Below are 18,742 nucleotides of genomic sequence, written 5' to 3' on the forward strand. Positions count from 1 at the left end.
GTTTGGGTTTGGTAGTTGTTTATGGGATGGATCCTCAGGTGAGGCAGTCTCTGGATGGTCAGTTTCTGCTCCACACTTTGTCTCTGTAACTCCTTCCATGGGTATTTTGTTCCCCCTTCTAAGAAGGATCGAAGTATCCACACTTTGGTCTTCCTTCTTCTTGAGTTTCATGTGTTTTGCAAATTGTATCTTGGGTATTCTGAGCTTCTGGGCTAATATCCACTTATCAGTGAGTTCACATCATGTGTGTTCTTTTGTGATTGGGTTACCTCACTTAGGATGATATCCTCCAGATCTATCCATTTGTCTAAGAATTTTATAAATTCATTGTTTTTAATAGCTGCATAGTACTCCATTGTGTAATTGTACCACGTTTTCTGTATCCATTTCTCTGTTGAAGGACATCTGGGTTCTTTCCAGCTTCTGGCTATTATAAATAAGGCTGCTATGAACATAGTGGAGCATGTGTCCTTATTACATGTTGGAGCATCTTCTGGGTCTATTCCCAGGAGTGATATTGCTGGATCTTCTGATAGTACTATGTCCAATTTTCTGAGGAACCGCCAAACTAATTAAGGTTTATTTATTATTACATGTAAGTACATTGTAGCTATCTTTATAGACACCAGAAGAGGGCATCAGATATCTTTACAGGTGTTTGTGAGCCACCATGTAGTTGCTGGGATTTGAACTCAGGACTTTTGGAAGAGCAGTCAGTGCTCTTACCCGCTGAGCCATCTCAAATATTCTTAAAGGAGAGAAAGGAAATATCTGAATAACCCTCGCTTGAGATCCTCCCTGTAAAAGAAGAGTATCCCTTCCAGATCTCTGAACTTCTTGGAAGAAGTCAGGTCAACGCCTCTGACTGTGTCTTGTGAAACAGAAGGCAAAGTTGAGTGCTGGATGAAATCACAGAGTCTACGGATTGGTTCTAAGAAATGGCTGGTGTGACTCAGCATTAGAATTCTTCCTGGTATGAGAACACACAATACACAAATAAGCCCCCCCCCCCCCGCCCACATACACACATTTGTAAGTGAATGTCACTAGAATGTGTCTAATACCAGCAGACACTATCTAGATGTACATGCCTCCTGCTTTGCCTTGAAGGTGAGTTCTCAAGTGTTTTCAACTGCTGTAAGAACATTTTTGGAGTGAGATGTATTTTCTGAGATGTCTGTTGAATATTTCCTTTCCTTTGTGTATATTTCTTTGAAAGAAATTGACCTCCTTTTAGTTTCTGCTTTCTTTCCAAGAACTGACTCATGCTTGGATCTGAAGCTCAGATCTCAACATTGCACTTAAAGTTCTGACACAGTTTCCAGCAAGGAAAATGAAAGCAATTTATCGTACGAAAGATGGGGGATGCCACTAAGGAAGGAAGATTACTGAACCTGGGTCTTTCCTGGTTACCCCTCCCCAGAGTTTGGATGTTCACTTAAATATAAGTACACAGCCGCTGTTGGCAGTAGCCAGGCACTGCCAAGTCACTCGGTTCATCTCGAAACATGGAAAATACTGCGCCGTCTGCTAAGGTTATAACTGATTTTGTGTTGCTATTACTTGGAATAATAATGATGATAAAGCAAAATTAAATCTGTAGTTAACATGGGAATTCTTTCATCACTTTTTCTAGCCCGTAAAAAAGACATGCATCTGGGAAGATTCTTAGGATGCTCTCCTAACAGTCATTCATTCACCTGCTCATTTGTCCATTAAGAATTTATTGACTATACAACTGCATTGGCACCATCCAAGAGCTGTAGATAAATTCATGGGCAAGCAAAGGTCAGCACCCTTGTATTTACTTTCAGATAGATGTACATAACGTATTTCCTAGAGGTCTTATCAGCTTAAGGCAGAGACTGTCCATGATACCATTTCAGTGTTATTGCAGAGGCTGGTGTAGTTCTTGGCACAAGAGACACACACTAGGAAGAGATGGCCCCAAACATACAGGGCAGAAGGGAAAGTGGGAAGGACTATTTGACCTTCAGGATGAGACACATGAGACTCACAGGTGTGGTTGACTGAAATAGGATCCTGAAGTCTTTTTAACCCTCTATAGTTTCTTTGCATCTCTCATAAGTGACTGAAGAGAAGCAAATCCCTGAATATCAGAGGCAGAGAGTTGGGAATCCTAGGTTATACCTTTAACTGAGGAACTGAGAGATATTATATAACCTTTAAGATTCTTTACTTGTAAAATGAAAACAAAAAGGCAACCTATCCAATGAGGTTGGGAGGAGGGCTATATAAAAGATGGAAAGAACCTAGTTTGTAATACACATTAGTAAATGCTAACTCATCAAATGATCAAAGAGGATTTAAATTTTTTCCTGTGATTAATAAAGAGCCCAGTATTATTGAGACACTTATTTTCTAACAGCCACATAAATTAGGAGGTAGATGCCCCAGTGAGACATGTTGGTTTCTCCACTGTAATGCACAAAAGGACTTCCTGGGCGAATGCTGATTCCAAGAGAGCATGAGACCATATAAAATGATCCCATGGCACCCTGGCCTAGAAAGGCTTGACACATACAAGGGCAAAGAGGAGTTGTCACAAAATAACCAGTTTGAATGGGACTCTACTACCCAACTGCAGGATGAGTTGAATCTTCAAATCAATAGTCAAAATGGATTATCATGCACTGAGTACAGTATGAATCCTGAACTCCAAAGTGAGATCAGTAAACTCATGGAATAAGGAGATTCCTCCAAGCAGGACAATAACCAGCTAGGCAACAGTAACTAATATGCATAAAGAATTATGGAGTAGAAACATCATTATCATTAGATATGCAATATAGATGAGATGTTATTACAATAAGATATTTGCATAATACCAGCATCTTCCAACAGATTGCCTATTAATTACAAAGGAGAAATCCGAGAGAGCTCACCCAACCCCATCCATTATGAGGTTGCTTGATACCAGCTCATGTGGGTAATAATGTATTTTTCTTCCCAGCCATTAGGGCAGTGATGGGCCTCTGGTACTTTAAAACAGGTTGTAGTAGAAATGTCTATAGTGGATATTGCTTAACTCTACAAATGAAAGATTTCTTCCCTAACCCGTAAGAACAGTCATTAAACATTTCCAAGCATACAAAGTTTGCAATACCAAGGGGCCTCTCTTCCCAGTGATAGCCGACTAGGCCCTCTTCTGCTACATATGCAGCTAGAGACACGAGCTCTGGGGGGTACTGGTTAGTTCATATTGTTGTTCCACCTATAGAGTTGCAGACTCCTTCAGCATACTTTATATGCCCCAGTATAGGGGAATGCCATGGCCAAGAAGTGGGAGTGGGTAGATAGGGAAGCAGGGCAGGGGGAGGGTATAGGGAACTTTCGGGATAGCATTTGAAATGTATATAAAGAAAATATCTAATAAAAATATCATTTCCAAGCATGTTCATGATACAGACCAAGTGATCAAGATTAGTGTTCTCAATCTGAGACAAATGGGTACAGAGTGTCCAAATTATCACCTGCGCCAAACTCTTGCCTTCTGCTTCTCTCTTCATTCCTTCCAGAATAGTTTTTGGCTAGTCAACGTGTAAATCATGCAAAGGTTTGTTTTTGTAGATGCTCTTTCATGGCGTTAGTGGTAGTGACTCTAGAGACAGGACATGCTATGCAAGCATTCTACAACCAAGCTAAATCCCAGCTTCTTAGAAGTTTCATCAACCAGAGAGGTGACTGCCACAAAGTGCTTAATTCTATGCTTTAAAAATAGACGACTTATGACCCCAAGGTATTATATGTGCAGCAGTGGCATTTCAGGTCTCAGGGGTAAATTATGGAGAAATGTGGCAGATGAGAGGGATGTCTTAGTCACCACTTAGTGATATTGGTAACACTATAGGTACATAGATGATGGGCTGGAGGCTGATTGTTGAACTTGAGGGTTATCAATAACTTTATGAAGAGCTAACAGGTCACTCACTTTTGTTCTGTACCATTGTAAAATAGCAAAATTTAAAATAATACGTGATGTGGAAAATAAAATTATAAATAGCATTGTGGATATTTTAGGATATATAGCCAACCAGAACCATAACTCGAAAAAGGGAGGGAAAGCTAAGTAATTGTATACTTGGATATTGTTGTTGTTGTTGTTGTTACTGTTATTGTTTTGTTTTGTTTTTAAGCTAAGCTCTATCTATCTAGCCCTGACTATCCTAGAACTTGCCCTGTAGACTAGGCTGGCCCTAAACTCATAGAAATCAACCTGTCTTTGATTCTCAGAGTGCTGAGATTAAAGGCATGCAGCACCATACTGGACAATTTGGCATATTTTTGAAGCCTGAAAATCAGTCCTTGTTATTCTCTTTTATTAAAAACAAAAAATCCTGTCATGGTAGTACACCTTTAAGCCTAGCACTTGAAATGTAAAGGCAGGTCACTCTAGTGTTCAGGGAGCTCCAGGCCAGCTGGACCTACTACACTCTGCAGTCCTGTAACACAAACGAATATGAGCATAACCAGCTCTTAGTCCATAGCTATGGAGGTAACTGGAAGAATGAAGGGGCGTGTTCCATTTTTACAGTATTAGCTTCTTTTAATAATTAGCTTTATTGAAGCAAACCTAAGTCAAATTTTGTTGATAAAGGAACTTACTAGACAGTCCAGGCTGAGCTCAACAATTTCCAATGCTGGGGCCATAGGCATGAGCTGACACATATGGCAATTGTGACAAATTTTAGGTGTGGTTGAATGTGTTGTGAGAAGTATATAAAGTGTTTGAGGTATCACAGTTGTGACACAGATCCTTTCCTGTCAGCCCAAAACTTCTCTCACACCCTTCCCCTATCAATAGGACCTGGAAACATGGTCTACCCTGGTTTGGCACCATGGAACCATCATCGTGTAGGGTTTTCTAGTCTAGAGTGCTAAGTACACAACATGGTAAATATGACTCCTCTACACATGCTGCTTTTAGGGTTCATCTAGGTGTCGTGTGTACCATAGCTTCTTCCATTCTTGATGGGGTTCTAGGTTCTCTCTGGCTAGGCTATCTCACACATATGATTCATATAGCAGGTAATAGGCATTTAGGTTGTTTCTAGTTTTTAGCCAGTGTGAATATAATTACTAAGAAATTCCCTACAACTATTGCTTGAGTTTTGGTTTGCAGAACCACATAGAGATAAATACAAGCTTTTATAATGTGACCATCAGTAACTGTGAGAAACCCAATGAGAGAAAGCTTACAAGGGGGAGCAGATGTCTTCATGAGGTAATCAAGTCACTGTGGGTTAGTCTCCGAGCTTTCTACACCTTAGCCTTCCATCTCTACCTTTCTCATAGACTATTATACCATAGAGGTTATTGTTTATTTGTCTTTGTCTAGTCTGAAATCCCTTCTAGAGTCAAGGCCCACTAAGCCTTATCCTCAGTAGACATGACGCTCAGTGTATATAACATCTTTCACATATAGAATGAAAAACACTTAGTGGGTCATTTGAACACCTGAGTAGTTTTTAGTTAACTCTTTAGGTTCATTGCTACATTATTTCTACAATGTTATAAAATAGTTTTCCTTGAGCAAAGATAGTTTCATTCTTACTTCTGCATTGAAATCATTCACTGTGTAACTTATGAATGGATTTCAAATTGTTTATGGCCTTCAGGATTTTCAAAATTGATTATGTTTTGCTATTTGTTCAGGTCTAAACTGAGATGGTTACATGAAAGAAAATGAGATGTCCTTTCAGTTCTGATGGTCTAAGATTTCTTGAGAAGTTGGCCTAATCAGAAAGATCTTATAAGGGGAAAGGAGAACAGCAGAGGGCTGGAAGTCAGAAAACAGCAATGCACCACGCCTTCTCCCATGGAAAACATCATATATACCCTCTCAAGTAGAGTGGCAGTTGGGAGAGGGCAGAAGAACAGCCTTTAGTGAAGATAGCTCAGTTAGCCTGTGGTTCTTTCTTTAATCAGCTCATAATGTCACTTACCAAGTAGCTTCTAACTGCTAGGATTTATGTTGGATTTATGTCTGTCCTTGGCATCATGCAATGTCTGTCTGACTGTTCCCACAACTATTGGTAATGCCGCTTTCCCTTCTCTGATGCAAAGTCATCAGAGAGTCTTGGAGTCATCTCATTTACACATCTCTAGCCCCTATCTTGTGCTCAGACTCAGATATGGCCACTCACTAGAAGAGTACAGAAGGCTCTCAAGTCAGTCCTTTTAGCGGTAGGACCAATGGCATGCAGTACTACTAAGAGCTGAACTAGTGTGAGCTCTCTGTTCTAAGACCTTAAAAACTTTGCCTGCTTATAGAGACTTGAATAGATCCTCCCGCTTCACCAAAAGGCTTATCCCTCCCTTTTTTGCCTTCTCTTTCCCTCCAGTTCTCCCTCATCCTGGTCCTGCAACTTAGGGCTTAAAAACATCCAGTCATTTAGCATGCCCTGCCTATTTTTTATGTTCTGAGTCCTGCTCTGGGTTTAGGGTAGAGAAAATTTAAAGTTATAAGGGAAACAGACATTTAAACTGATAACAAATGTATGACATCACTATATGGTGAACGCAGAACATACCAAGGTCATCCAGGGCAGAATAGTTGATTTAGAAGAAACAGGAGAAAAAAGGGTAGAATTTTAAGGTTCGCCCAAGAGGGCTAGTGTGTATCATATAGGGGGTTGGCTGGGTGGGCTGGGGCATTCCAAGAAGAGGAAGAAACATGTGCAGTGATCCTTAGCCAGAAAATACGTGGTGTGAAGGGGGAGGCAAAAGTAGCCTCGTCTGACTATCCATTTGTTGCGATGTACTAGTTTGGAACTGAGTGTGAGACAAGACCTTGGAGCACATCCAGGGGGTGTTGTTGTTAGAAGTACCAGAAGGGACCTTATTTCACATTTAGCATGGACCCCTGATGATTCCATTTGAGTGAGGTGTGGGTGTATTTTCATTCTGGAGCTTTCCACTACAACACTACACACGCATTGACCAATCTCAGTACAGGCTTTCCTTATGTTGCCATATAATTAGAAGCCAGTGAATTGAAGTTCCACAGCGGTACATAGACTGGTAGTGATAGCTTTATGAAACTGTTTATTTTTAGTTTGGCAAAGGCTAGGCAGTAAATATCTCAATTAGTAAACTAAAGCAGCATGGATGAGAAATGCCCACAAGGAGATCAGAGTTGGAAATAACTGAGTCCCTTAATTGAAGGAAACCCTCATGTTGCTTCTCATAGAGCTTGAAGAACCCACCCAGCAAGGGTTCAGATGTGGCGTGCAAAGTGAGCACAGTGTCAGGGTGACACGGGCCGTGCTCCCCCTCAGCCTCAGCTTGTTAGGAAGTTCCTCTCTGGGTGGGGTTGTAGCTGTGTAGGTAAAGTGCCTAACCTGCACAAAGCCCTGGGGTGAGTGCCCAGCACTTCTCAACACTGGACTTGATGGTGCATGTGTCTAACCCAGCACTGGAGGGGGGGGGTAGAGTCAGGAGGATCATAAATCCAAGGTACTCCTCAGCTATGTAGCAAGTTTGAGGCCACCCACCCTCCCTACAAGAGATCAGTCTCAACAAAGTGAAACAACAAAAAGAAGTTCTCTTATAAAGAGAGCCACCAATAGGATGTTGTCCTCATGCTGCAATTCTGTCAGCATGACCCAAAAGGAAATTTCATTATGAATAGATGAGGGAAGTAGCTCCTGCTCACATTGCTGTCCATTCACGGTGTGCAGCCTGGTGTATGAAAGTACTTAATGAAAGCAGGCGTGTGGTGCTGGCCTCTCAACAGCCTCTGCCGGTATATTTGAAGTTATAGCTTACATCTTGGAAGAAAACCAGAAGTAGTCTACGAGGCTTAGTTTTAAAGCAAAATTTCCCAAGACTAAGAATTAAGTCATGCTCTTCCTAAAATTTCACAGTCTTAGAAAATAGCGACCATCCGGACGGTGAAAGATTGGTGATAATACAAGACAGAAAGAACGGAAAGCATGCATGCTGTGAAGATGCAGTCAGGGCTGGCAAGGGCTCCTCAGGGAAAGGTGCTTGTAAGGTGAAAGTCTAAAGGCTCCAGTCTTGTCCCCAGTCCCACTGGGCTAAAGGAAGAAGACCAGCTCCTGCAAGGTGCTCTCTGATCTTTACACCTGCACACTGGCATGTGTGAGCACGCACACACACACACACACACACACACACACACACACACAAATAAAAATTATCAGGTTATAAAATACAACTGTTTCATTGTTATGATTTTGTTTGAATTTTTAAACCATCACCCTTCAGTCTGTCTGGACTTCTGTGTATGTGCTACATGGTACAGAGAGAGTCCTTTGGATTTTCTCTCTCCTGCAGAATGGGGAGACTACAGAAAGATTAGCTTCTGCTGCTTTAGTTTACTACCTGTCTGCAGTCTGTGGTCTGTGGGGGAATGATGGAGGTCTGTGCACCTGCAGATAAAGTCTCTGTCTGTCTCCTCTCTGTTTTGCAGACTGGAAAAAGATAGCATTCAGCAAAGCTTTAGCAATGAAGCAAAGGCCCAAGCCCTTCAGGCCCAGCAGAGAGAACAGGAGCTGACACAGAAGATACAGCAAATGGAGACCCAGCACGACAAAACTGGTGGGTGGTAGGGAGAGATTAGAGCCTGGGCACTTGCTCACAAGCCAGGCCCACGCCTTACTGTGAAATGACATCAGGAACACCTGTAACCTTTGGCTGGCCGAAGGGAGCAGATGCTAACTGCACCGGAGATTCCGAATTACATATTAGTTAGCGTTTAAAAGAGAAAATGGGAAGTATTGCCCACTGTCTGTTGACTTGAGAGTGCTGCTCTCACATCTGTTGCACCATCTGGATTATGAGTTTATTTACCTGTGTTCAAGAAACGTAGAGCTGAGAGAGACCACAACAAAGTAGAAAAACAAAGGGCTTGCTTTTGGCTGGGTTTTCAGGCACACATGTTATATAAAGAAAATAGCATCAGAAGCTCTGCGGGAAATGCTCCGAGCTTACAGTTAGAGTCTCCTGAATAGCATTGAACAGTTCCCACAGTACACACATTATAGCTACTCTAAAAGCCTAATGAGTTTGCTTCAGCATCCAAACTGGAGAAAAGCTTTAGCCATTAATCGGTTCTTAATTCACTGTCGCAGCTGGATGTAATTCAGTGGCTCCAAATTGATATGTTCCTTTATTTAATCTTTGCAGCTTCGAACATTTTTAGCATTTGTATGATTTCCCCACCTCCCCCAATGCAGTCGAGAGTGATGCTTAATCCTCTGCATTCGTCAGCTTCTCAGAACTGCTGTTAAAATTCACTAATACAAGGCATTGACCACAGCTGGCAGCTTGGCCCAAAATCGCCATCTTTCATCACGTTGGCACTATTCTGCAGACTGAGTTGGCCAGTAACTCTTTACCTTTAATTTGAAAGTAAAATGCACTTTGAAAATAGGCAGTTTGATGTGTGCAGTCAGGGCGTTATGTAGTTCCTTTCGCTTTTGAGTTGTGTGTTCACAGACAGTGTTAGTCAAAACAAGACAGTGTCAGCCATTATAATTCTACACCACATACTCCACGCTGATTGTATCATTAAAACAAAAGTTTAATTGATCCTGTCTCTTCCAGAAAAAATGTTGCTTAATTTTAGAGCCTTGATTTATTTTGCTTTGTTTGCTGTATGCTTCCCCCCCGAACATTAGTAAAAATTGAAAAGGGAAAATTATTTACAAATGAATTTCACAGGATTTAATGAATATTATATTTAAAGATATGGTTAAAAATGATTTCATCTATTGGTAACTATTTATTTACTTATAAAGTCAGCTATCCTGATGCCTCATGTATAGAGTTTCTCCTTAGCATTTAGCCAGAAGAAATGAAAATAAATCCAAAAGATTTTGTAGATTTTTTTTTTAAACTAACACAAAGAGGAATTCATCGGGGAAATTGTCCTTGGCTATTGCTGATAGAATCCTGGACCAAGAGTTTGGGCAGGACCCGAGAGTTGGGAAAGGTGTTGACTGTTAAACTCATCTTTAAGATCATTTATTTTGCAAATGCACACACAAATCGCACACTCCTTAGTCTCTGGCCAGGTTGTTACTGAAACGCACACTATGAAAGTATGGTAAGATTTCTCAGGACTCCTAATGACTGGAGTGTGTACAAGCTCTAAGGGGTAAACCATGGGCAGATAAAAACCATCAAGCACCAGTACAGTGCAGCAGAGAATTCCTCGGTTTTAATTTCGAATTATCTGGTTGTGATAATTTTTGACACTGTTTATAGTAAAATTGTCAAAATAAAAATATAATATCTTGCATACTTCAAAGATATAAGCATTTATGACTTCATTTGAGATATTTGACAGTTTATGAGCATGCTAAAATGTTACACAGCTGATATGATCAAAATTGTTCCTGGTATACAAGTTTATTATGAAAATAAATGTCTCACAAGACTCAGTGTCCCGCCAGATGACAAGTCCTTCACTTAGGACACTGACCGTGATCTGGTGGATCTAGGAAGGGCATACTGATCTGAATGAAGCACGTTAGCACCGTGCACTGCAAGAGTTACAGACCAAAGCCACTTCTGTCTCATATTGGTGGGTTATTGTTATTTCTAGAAAGTGAACAGTATTTACTGCTGACCTCCCAGAACACATTTCTAACAAAATTAAAAGAAGAATGCTGCATGTTAGCCAAGAAACTGGAAAAGGTCTCACTAAAGAGCAGGTAGGTAATTGGGTAACATTGTTCATTATCTTTAGAATAAATACTTTTATTTGATAGCTAAAATTTAGCTTTAAAATTGTAATTTTAATCTACCGTAATTTATTACTAAAATGTGCCATGCATTGATATAAGTTTTCTGAGAAACCAGGTATCTCTCTGTGCATATTTTTGTGATTGTCCATCTAGACAACCTTTCTGTCCCAAGGAGGGACTCCAGGGCCTTGTGTGGTAAGCAAGCATACTGTTCCCAAGCTACTCCTGCAACCCAACTTAGATATTTTTTTTTCATGGTTATGTATACGTACTTGGATTTTTATAGTGTTTATAACTTAAAGCCATGAAAATCAGGAACAAAGGCCAAGATAACTATTAGCATAATAAAGAGTGCAAACAAGTCAAGCAGTGCTACAGTCTTCTGTTGATATAGGTGATGGCATTTTAGTCTATTTCCAAGTTTTTCAGGAACACACAAAAGCGGTCTTTAAGGCCAGTCATTTGGGACACTGAGGAAGAAAACACGCTTGGTATAATACATTCTTAACTTTCACAGCAGCATACAAAAGTAATTAGGTTTTTTTTTTACATATGAATAAAAAGCATAATCGTTTGAATAGCTTGTGGGTAGGAGAATTAGCGTCTTGGCCTACATATTGCTGTTACACAGTGTCTAGAGTCTTTCTTACAGCCATGGTGATATTTATAGCTGCTGTTAAAGAAAGTTCAGGCTTGCTGGATATAGACACATGCACCTGCAGTGGCTAAGGCAGGAGAATTTCCTGAGACGAGGAGTCCTAGACCAGCCTAGACATCAGAACAAGAGTCTGCCTCTTAAAAGAGAAGGAGAGGAGAGGTGAGTATCCAAAAGGCTAGGGAGGAAAAATTAACCTTTAAATTCCTGTAGAAAAGTAGACATTCTTGGGATGTAACTGTTACACTGAGAGCTAGGGCTAACTGTAATATGTCTCTGGGCCCTTGTTTTCCTTCTTTAATCAGTCTTACACGATACTAGTCTAGTGAACTTGAACCTCCGTACCTCTCAGTCCTGACAGCTACTTTGTACACTAAACATGCTCCTTCCTATCTGACACATAGATGGCACCCAATGCATATTTATTGAATGAGTGATAAATGAATGGGAAAACAGGTGTGGTGCTATCCTCCACATGCTGGTCTGACTTCTGGTGCCAGCCTGTTCCTTTGTGGGTGACAAGCACTGTTCAGGAAAGAACTCTTTGGGATTCAGAAGGAACCAGATTAGAATCTTGGTTTGTCAGTCATTTTATTGTACATGTAGCCTTGACCATGTTGCCCGGTCTCCTTAAACCTCAGCTTTGCAAAAGTGCCTCTAAAGTCATGTTGCAGGATAGTTATAGGATTTAGAAGTACATTTAATGACAGGAATGAGAAACACAAGTATGCGCTCGTGTACACACACACACACACACACACACACACATTCACCCTTTACAACCTCAGGGTATTGGTTTCAGGATTTACACCACACCCAAAGCCACAAATGACAAATGCTCACATTTGTAACATAAAACAATGTAGTAGTTATATAGAACCTGTTCATATTTTCCTACGTATTTCATTTTTTAAATTTTATTTCATATTTTTATGGTGTTAAAATGAGGCCCAGGACCTAATACTTGCTAGTCTAGTAGCCCAGCATCGAGCAACACCCTAAGCCCTCTCCCACATAGTGGAAATTCTCTCTAGGTTACCTATAGTGGCTAATACGATGTAAATCTATGAGATGAGTTGTTAAACTGTACTGGGTGAAAGCTAACCACAGGAAAATACTCGTGCTCAGTATAGACCCAGCATTCCATCTGTGGTTGGCTGGGCTGCAGAGGAACCCACAGCTGGGGAAAACAGCTGTGAGCCCCCGGCAAAGTGCTTGCTCACCCCACATTAAGGAACAGGGGCTGATCTTGCAGCTCATGCAAACTTCACTAGCTGGGCAAGATATGAGTAACATTTTCTAATGGGCAAAGTCTGTGATGAAAATATGTAGGGCTAGACAGAACCCAAAAAAGGTGGCACTCACAACTTAATGGGGCAGGCTGTAACACCTGGTTCTGAGTCTGAGGTATTAAAATAGTAACACACAGAATTCTCTGAGTTCTTCAAAGCTCAGACCTTCCAAGTAGTGAACATGCCATGAGTTGTATGTTTCAAAGTTGTTCTGTGCTTCACAAGACAGTAGTAGAGGCAGTGAGTGGTGGTTAAGGGCTCATGTTTGTGTGCTTTCTCGTTTCTCCTCAGTCTCACCGAGTTTCTCCCCCCCCCCCAGTTTCTAACCTCACCTTCTCCTTTATGCCCATTTGACACTCAATTTGGATGTTATCTTCTGATGTGAAACTACCTATACGTCCCCAAAGGATCAAAGCATAATGTAATAAGACCTGTCACGTCTGAACGTGCTTCTGTGTGCTCTGTGCCAAGCTCTTGGGGTAAATCATTTCTGATGGCCTTTGAGGTTAAAAGTTCTCACTGTGTAAATTCAGTCTCCAGAGTAATTCTTTAATCCATGTAGTAGTTTTGGTTCAGGCTATTCTCAAAGTACTATAATAAATCTTTAATAAAAATAAAACATGGGGTTTTCGGTTGATAATAAAAAGATATTTCTCCCTTTCCTTGCTAAAATTTCTTTAAGCCTTTTTCGTTATTCAGAAGGCCACACTAAACAAATGGATTCAGAGCACTGAAAATGTGCTTTTTCACTTACAGATCTGGGCATTTGACTAGAACCGTGTAGAGTCACTAGAGAAGCGCAGTATGGGTTCACCAGGCCCACATAGCCTGCTTCTGCTCAGGCTCCTGCAAGGCTGCTTTCTGAAAATGTATTGTAATTGTATGTGTATGTGTGCTCGTGCATGTGTGTGTGCATGCGTGTGGTGTGTGTGTGTGTGTGTGTATTTCTCCCCAAGTAAACTGTACATCGTATCATGACAGTGAAGACTGTGTCTGTCTTGGAAGCCTCCGTAGCCATCAGCCCAGTACTTAGCAGGATGAATTCCCCATACTGTGAAAGTAGTGGTGCTTGAACCCCCAGGGGTTGGGAATGGCATGTTCCATTTTAAAATGAAGACTGACATCCTGGTTCATGTCGTGCATCTTTTATAGCTTGTTTTTAACCATCAGGCAAAAGAATTAATTCCATTTTGTTTTTAATTGGCACGAGGCAGACATTCTGGCTGGTTTTAGTTGAACGTAAACTTTAGCTACCCATTCCCTCCACATTCTGTAGTACACTGACTACAAGGTTGCTGGGGGAGATAAATGAATATACTTAAATATCTTTGATACAATTGATTTTTCTTTGTCAAAGCAAAAGAAGTAAGTATTCTCCCTAGACATTTGGAAAATCCACATTAAAATGTTAGAGGCACGTTTGCACTGTGATCTAAAACCTGTTCTGGGACAACCTAGGGAATTTTGGGCACTGGCTAGAGGTGAGCCGGAGCCCACGCCGACAGAGCCAGTGCATGTTGGAGATCAAGCATACTTCAGCTAGGTCTCAGCCCCCTCTCTCCTTGCCTGCTGGAAGGACAGGAAGGAGCAGAGACCTGGCTCTGTGTGATTTTGCTTCTCTTCGTTTTCCTGTCACTGTGACTTGCTGAGTTGCTAGGCCTGTGGATTGATGTCTAGCACTGCCCATTGTGTATTCGTGATTTGCGTTTTGTAATTAAGAGGAACAATGGGAGTCCATGGGGTCTCGTTATATATAATGGTTGGTTTAATTTGTTTCACTTCTATCTTGTTAATTGTAAATTGATCATTAAGATTTGAATTCTAATCTGTCACCAGGGCTGTGAGTATTGCACTAGAGTAATGATCCTGGTTTTAATCACTGATGATGAGAAACAAATTTTATAATTTTGGTACATATTGCAGTTCATATATTTTAACACTGTATTTTATGGTGTTATAAATATTGTTAAATGACTTTTAGTGTAGTTTTACTATGCGGACTATAATGTATAAATTATATTACTGTTTTGGCAGCAGTAGGTATCCAACTGTGTGAGTTTAATTGAAGTAAAAGAACACACACCCGGTTGAACTATTTTTTTTCCCTTGCATGCTTAGAGGATGTTAGGTTAAGCTGCTACAAAAATTATATTCTACAAAAGGAGGCTGACATCAGCCTTCTGTTAATTGTTACCAAAAGTCAAACCACAGTCCAAAAGAATAAAAAATTAAGGTGTCATATTTTTCCTTTAAAAGCAATTATCATTGTAATCTGAATTATCGTAGTAAAATGTCTTCCATTCATGTAAATGCAATTACACACTGTAGCTGCTACATAAAATGCAGGGCAAGTTCATGCTTCTGGAAAGACAGAAATTACCTATGTTTCTATGAAAATGAATTGGAGTCGTTCTCCCTTTTCTATGGGAGTGGGTGAGTGTGGCTTTCTGTTTCTCTTTTCACTTTGCAAACCACTAGTTGTATCACGATATTGTCAGTTCCACCCAAATAAAGGATGATGTATGTACACTTATAGCGAGGCTGTATTTTATGACAGAAGCTGGTAGGCAAGTTGCCATTATAAATAAAGGGGGAAAAACAAAATATACAACACAGAAAGGATTGTTACAACAGCACATATTATAGTAGTCTGTACTTGAAAAATAACATTTATATTTTTGTGCTTATTAAAGACACCTCACTGTAGGGAATCATAGAGAAGAATTAGGAAACATTCTCCTGTGACATTGCTCTCTTAAGATAATTATTGCTATTTTTGACATGCTTCTTGTCAATCATTTTTTATGTGTGTGTAAATGTGTCATGTAAAGTGGCTTATATCATGATAGGCACATAGTCTGTGCAGTTTTACAGTTGATTTCTACCTGTCCCATTAATAAACACTTTTCTTAGTTAACTATTCCAGAAAGAAAATCGCCACTGTATCATTTGTTTACATAATAACTCACTAGATGTTTATGACACTTCCAACTTTTAATGTTACAGTCATAATACAACTATAACTTTGTCCATTTTAATGATTCTTTTACTAGAGATGCCTAAAAGGGAATTGTTACTTCAAAAGCCAGACACACTTTTTAAGGCTACTAACGTGTACAATTTTGCCAAGTGTTGAATTAAATTCTTTTTAGTACATATGTTCCTATATAAATATGTGACAGCAAAAAATGAAATATTCAAACAAAGAGTGTGAGCATCCATTATTGCCCAGTAGGTGGAACTGCCCCTTTAGAGCTCGGCACTTTTAAAATACAGATCCACTGTGAAGACGATAAAATGCAGAAAAAGATGGATAATCAAAAGGGAAAACTTCTAACACCCAGAAGTTATCAGTATTAATATTTGGTGCATGCTCAAAATAGCTTAATAGTAAAATAGAATTGTATTGTGCATGCTGATATTTAATGTTTCCCCTTTCTTATCAAAATGTTATATTGTAGGTCAATAAATAAGACTATTAAATAGCCATATTATCAGGATCTTCTCTGCTGTCTTATAAGCAAGATAGCTGATGTCCTGATGACAAAATTCTGGATAAAGTTTCCACGTGTTGGGTCAAGACCAAGTTTCTCTCTATAGGTAGCACTGCAGTGAATCTAAACATAAACATATGGCTTTTCAAACATGTGGGGTTTTTTTTATATGTAAGCATTTTATATTTTGATATTATAAAGTCTACTTTTCTTTGGTAATGGCACCATTCTTCTTAGAAGCAGCCTAAGAATAAGTGCAGGTTCTTTTCCATGGGTTTTATTCTTTTCCTAATTTGGCTTAAGGATTTTTTTTTTCCTTTTAGCATTTATTTCAGCACATGCGTTAATATAGTTTAGAATATTAACTATGCTATTTTTTAAATAAATACTTAATTCAAAATATTACTAAGGCTTCTATATTACTTTTGTATTGGGTGTGATTTTGAGTGGATGCTTTCTTACGAGGAGAGGCAAGTGCAGAGTGAGTACATGAGCTTCTTGGTGGTCCTGTGCATCTCTAATTGCAGCACTCAGGAGGCAGAGGCAATGAGTTCAAGGCCAGCCTGGTCTACAGAATGAGTTCTAAGACAAACAGGACTACACAGAGAAACCCTGTCTTGAAACACACACACACACACACACAGGAGGGGGAGGAGGGGAGTACACTCTGTCTCACCTGCAAACTGTAAGAAAGGTGAGACATACAGCATAGAAAGTCAGACTCTAAGGAGACTTTTGGGGAAACAAGAGGTAGTTTCAAAGCCTGCTGAGCTGTGGAAAGAGAAGGTCCTGATCTGAGCCAGCTGCCTTTAGAATACATGTGAGCAGCAGGAGAAAGGAGTAAGGAGTGAGGTGGGTGGAGTCTGCCCCACCCCTGTGGCTGGGTGCTCTTTGGGATGAAGAGTTGGTGGGGTGAGATTTCCCTTAGCAAATCTAAAGCCTTCCCTATAGAGCAAAGGACAAAGGATGGCCTTGTTTAATGAAGCACTCCTTTCTGGGGAGGGAACTAATTTTATGTGAAAAGTGTTATTAACTTAAAAATTACTGATGATGTGGAGAGATTAAAACTGTGATTTCTAAGTGGTGAGAAGCAGGCCTGAGGAAATGCTGTCAGTGCTGGACATTTACATTTAGAATGACACAACTCTCCTTAGATGTCTCTCTGATCTAGTTTTCAGAGTTGATTTTGTTGTTGTTGTTGTTTAAGAGTTGGGATTGTCACCCAAGACACTGAATGTATAGTTTATGTCCTGGAAGACCTCAGCTCTCACTACAGAAAACATCTGTTGGTTCTGGTTTCAATGCAGGCCACCCCCCACTCTTGTTATAGCACTGACTGCACAGTCTAGGAGCAAGGTGGAAAGAGGGCAAGGAGGTTACCTTTCAGAATAAGGACTTGTATGGTAACACCAGTTCCCCTATTGTAACTAGATCCCCAGTGTGACCTCTCAGACCTCCCCAGTGCTGTAACTGGAGTCTCTAGGGTGTAATATCCATCCTTCTACTAAGCATTTCAAGTTTTCTGCAATCTTTTTGATATAAAATAACTTTCCTTTTATTACTATGTCTTAAGTATATATAGAGTTTAAGATAATACTAAGATTTATACAATAAAAATAGATACTAATAAAACAAATCTCAACTATCTACTATTTCTGTGTTCCTATCTTCTCTAGATCACAAATAGTTCGACTTAGTCAAGAGAAGAGATACTTGTGTGACAAGCTAGAGAAGTTACAGAAGAGAAATGACGAACTGGAGGAGCAATGCATCCAACATGGGAGGGTGCATGAGACCATGAAGGAAAGGTAAGGTGTGGGGAATTGCAGGCTGGTCTCCAGTCGAGCTGAGGTCTGAACCCCGATGGTCATAATTTACCTACATGACATGGTAGGCGTTCCCTCATGCTCCTGGAACTCTGGCCCCTGCCTAAGGTACTACAGCCCCCATAAGAGAAGCATGGTCAGTAGTCACATAATCAATGGCCCAAGCTTCTGAGCTTTAGGCTAAACTCCTCCCCAGTTACCTAGCAACAGTGAAGACCATAAAAAGGGGTGTTCAGCCCCACCATGCTCTCTTACTCTTATTCGTTTGTCCTCTTACCTCTCACTTCTCTCTCCTCTTCCCTTTCTCTTTGCCTTCTCCTCTCCTCTCTCCTTTCTCTTTCTCTCTAGCCCCCCACCCCGCCTCTTCTTTTCTACCTTCTCTCTTTCCCCTGCATTTTTATAATAAAGCTCTTAAACCGTACACAGTCTCTTCTCCTTCAAGTTCCACTGCGCACTCTGGTCAGTGTTGGGAACCTCTTCCCCTATTCCCTCTCTCCCACAACCCTGGGGCGCTAGTAAGGTAGCCCTGGGGGTGGGTCCCCAGTCAGGGGCTGCCCATTTTCCACCCCCACCACATGGGTCAGGCATGCTCACCCGGGACCCTGTGGAAAAGCATCCGGCAGCTCTGCCTGCATCTGCCTGCCCAGAGCTCAGGAGCTCTGGCCAGACATTAGGCACCTTTCCCTTCCCCCACTTCCCACGCCCCCATGCCCCCACGCCCCCACCCCTGGGCCTC

At 40.7% G+C, this 18,742-nt stretch overlaps 1 protein-coding gene across 6 annotated transcripts in view; it reads left to right on the top strand.

The window, feature by feature from the left end:
- Positions 1 to 18,742, top strand: part of Sdccag8 (SHH signaling and ciliogenesis regulator SDCCAG8) — a 195,942-nt gene that overhangs the window by 113,325 nt on the left and 63,875 nt on the right. For 5 of the 6 annotated variants that reach the window (XM_029481038.2, XM_021162638.3, XM_085843267.1 and 2 more), the window contains 3 exons: positions 8,459 to 8,586; positions 10,598 to 10,706; positions 17,857 to 17,988. In XM_029481038.2, the coding sequence (XP_029336898.1) occupies positions 8,459 to 8,586; positions 10,598 to 10,706; positions 17,857 to 17,988 (369 nt within the window). The remainder of the gene's footprint in view (positions 1 to 8,458; positions 8,587 to 10,597; positions 10,707 to 17,856; positions 17,989 to 18,742) is intronic. The other variant, XM_085843266.1, reaches the window with a different exon arrangement.

Source organism: Mus caroli, unplaced genomic scaffold (assembly GCF_978045245.1).
Source record: "Mus caroli unplaced genomic scaffold, Mus_caroli_1 scaffold_1, whole genome shotgun sequence".
Lineage (NCBI taxonomy): Eukaryota > Metazoa > Chordata > Mammalia > Rodentia > Muridae > Mus > Mus caroli.